At 40.1% G+C, this 2,614-nt stretch overlaps 1 protein-coding gene across 2 annotated transcripts in view; it reads right to left on the reverse strand.

The window, feature by feature from the left end:
- Positions 1-214: 214 nt before the first annotated feature.
- The window catches only part of rorc (RAR-related orphan receptor C), a gene marked incomplete in the record, with an annotated part of 47,820 nt that continues 45,420 nt past the window's right edge, over positions 215-2,614 (reverse strand). For both annotated transcript variants that reach the window (XM_014029529.1, XM_014029528.1), the window contains 2 exon segments: positions 215-841; positions 924-1,033. In XM_014029529.1, the coding sequence (XP_013884983.1) occupies positions 674-841; positions 924-1,033 (278 nt within the window).

The raw sequence follows: 2,614 nt of genomic DNA on the forward strand, positions 1-2,614 counted from the left end.
GTTTTTTCTTATTTCAAGAATCTTACCAAATAAAATTTTCTTACTCCATTTGCAGATACAGTATTTTTGACTTAATTTGAGTCAAATTTTCAGACTAACAAGACAAATAATCTTACACATTCTGAAAACAAGATGATTATTCTTACACAATCAGTTCTTGTTTAGTAAATCAGTCTGAAAACAAGATCAAAAAGACTTTTTGGCTGATATAAGGTTTTAAGACTTGGTTTAGGTGGACAGTTTTTGCAGTGCAGGTAGTTAAAAGCTCTATGTGTAACAGGTAAGATATTCATTTCTCATGTCATTCAAATATCACTACATCTGAGTCGTCAAAGCATCCTGCTGGAGCCTCTTTGTGCCAACATTCAGCAGCTACAACTGAAAGAAAGAAAAATAATAAATGAATCATCGCTCAGCATCAGAGTTCCCTGGAATCATCAAAGAATTATTTCAAGTTATCAAAATATTCAAACTGATCTAAACTTTACATGTTCTGTTCTTTTGTTCTTATTTTATTCTATTAAAAAACAAGTTTTATTTGAGGAAATGGTGAGAGTTTTTGTTGTGTGTGTCCAGCGTATAAATCTGTGTTTGTGTGGCGCTGCCTCAGGAGGGAGGGGCCCCGGCAGCAGCTGTGCCTCAGGAGGGAGGGGGCCCCGGCAGCAGCTGTGCCTCAGGAGGGAGGGGGCCCCGGCAGCAGCTCTGCCTCAGATGCAAACAGCTCCTTGTAGAGCGGGGGGAACAGGGAGTGAGCGGTGAGCGGGTAGCGCTGGCTGAACCAGCGCAGCTTCTCCATGTGCAGGATGCAGAGCGAGCGCAACACCGCCATCCTCTGGTAGAGCTGCAGGGAGGAGCACAGAGGGTTGTGTGTCTGCTCGCGCACACAGCCAGCACCGTGGGGTGAAAGTGTTTCCTGTCTTTACCTTGTGCATCAGACTGTCCTGGTGGTCCCGCTGAAGGATGTGGGCCAGTCCAGACTCCACGGTCCTCTGCACTCGCTGAACTCTGCCTCTGTCCTCCAGACAGGGACGGTCTGCAGGGACAATCAGAGCAGGTGTAACCTCAGAGGCCAAGGCTTTGTTTGTCTGCACCGCAAAACACCTCACACACAACTGCATGGATTTAAAGGAAACTCCAGAAGTGTGTCTTTAATTCTCAGGTGGAACATCGGCTGAAACAAAAGCAAACATGTGAGCCGTCACATGGAAACGTGCACGTCGATACAGGAAGTGAAACTGGAAGGACCTGATGTTAGAAATGTTGGATCATTGTTTGTGTTTAAAACAATCATTAAACTTGGTTTATTGAACAAATATTAATTAGAATAATGGGTATTTATGTAAAGTTTATTTGTTGTTGTTTCTGCTTTGTTGTATTTTTGTAACCAGAAAATTATTAATATTTTTTCTTATTTTTTTCTTTGTAAAAAGGGGCAGATATTATAAGATTTTTTTCTTCGTTCTGCTGCCTTTCATTTTATTTTGTGATAAAGTTTTGTATTTTCTGTAATGTAAACTTTTTTGTTTTTTAGTAAAATGAATTAATGAACAAAATGAAAATGAAAAAAGATAAACCAGGACTAAGTCCAAAACTGGAGAAACAGGGTTTAGTTTTAAACGTGTGCAAAAATGCATTTTGTCAGAATATAATGAATTAATGCCTTATAAATGTAACATTTGAATGAACTGTCTGAAATATAATCCTAAAAAATGTTTTTGAAGCATTTTTTGAGCAGTAACAACAGAAAACCTGATTTTGAGGAAAAACACCTTAAAATTCTGAATTTTTCCCTGTGAGCTGCAATGTTTTGGTTTCTTTCTAACTGGGAAATGTGGGATTATGAGTTAGCTTCTGCATTAACTATTAGTCAACTCTGTCATGAACCACTGGACTCTCAGGAAGTAACGATTAAATGTGCGTCTGCAATAAATTAAACCTTTAAATCAACCCAGTTCAATAATTCTACTACAGATAATTGACATTAATCAACACAGAATGATTTCAACTCAGTAAATTTGACAGATATGAAGTTAAAACTTGGTATGATAGAAGCTTAAAGTGATTTCTGACACTGAGTCTAATGGTTGGTGCTACAGCTTTGTATAAAACTTTGGCATCAATATTAGAGGATTACAAGGCCTGCCTTTAATTATTTTATAGCAGCAGCTGTTTCTGCTGCCAGGATGTGGCAACACAAACAGTTTAATCTCATGGGATTCTTGTCTTAATTTAAAAAAATCACCTAATTTGTTTTATTTTTGGTCTCAGGAGGAAGAATGAAGGGTTAAACCTGTTGGTTGGTTGGGCCCAGTTTACCCTCAACACTGTGGCTTTCTGTCGAACGTACAAATAAAAACCCGTGGTAGCCTCAGTCGTAAACTGAAAGTGGTCACATTTGTGACTCTGGGTGGGCCGGTGCTTCAGCTCAGCAGTTGACCCGTGAGCAGCTGTAATCCAGTGCTTTCCAATCCAAAAAACAAAACGTTGGTTACGTATTGTAACCCCAGATTCTATGAGTGTAAGCGCAGCCCTCTAAGGCTATCGCAGATGGGTACCCCCGTGCGCGTACGCGCATTCTGAAGAGCCAATAGTCCACACCCACGTGACGTGGGCA

Source organism: Austrofundulus limnaeus, unplaced genomic scaffold (genome assembly GCF_001266775.1).
Source record: "Austrofundulus limnaeus strain Quisiro unplaced genomic scaffold, Austrofundulus_limnaeus-1.0 Scaffold918, whole genome shotgun sequence".
Classification (NCBI taxonomy): domain Eukaryota; kingdom Metazoa; phylum Chordata; class Actinopteri; order Cyprinodontiformes; family Rivulidae; genus Austrofundulus; species Austrofundulus limnaeus.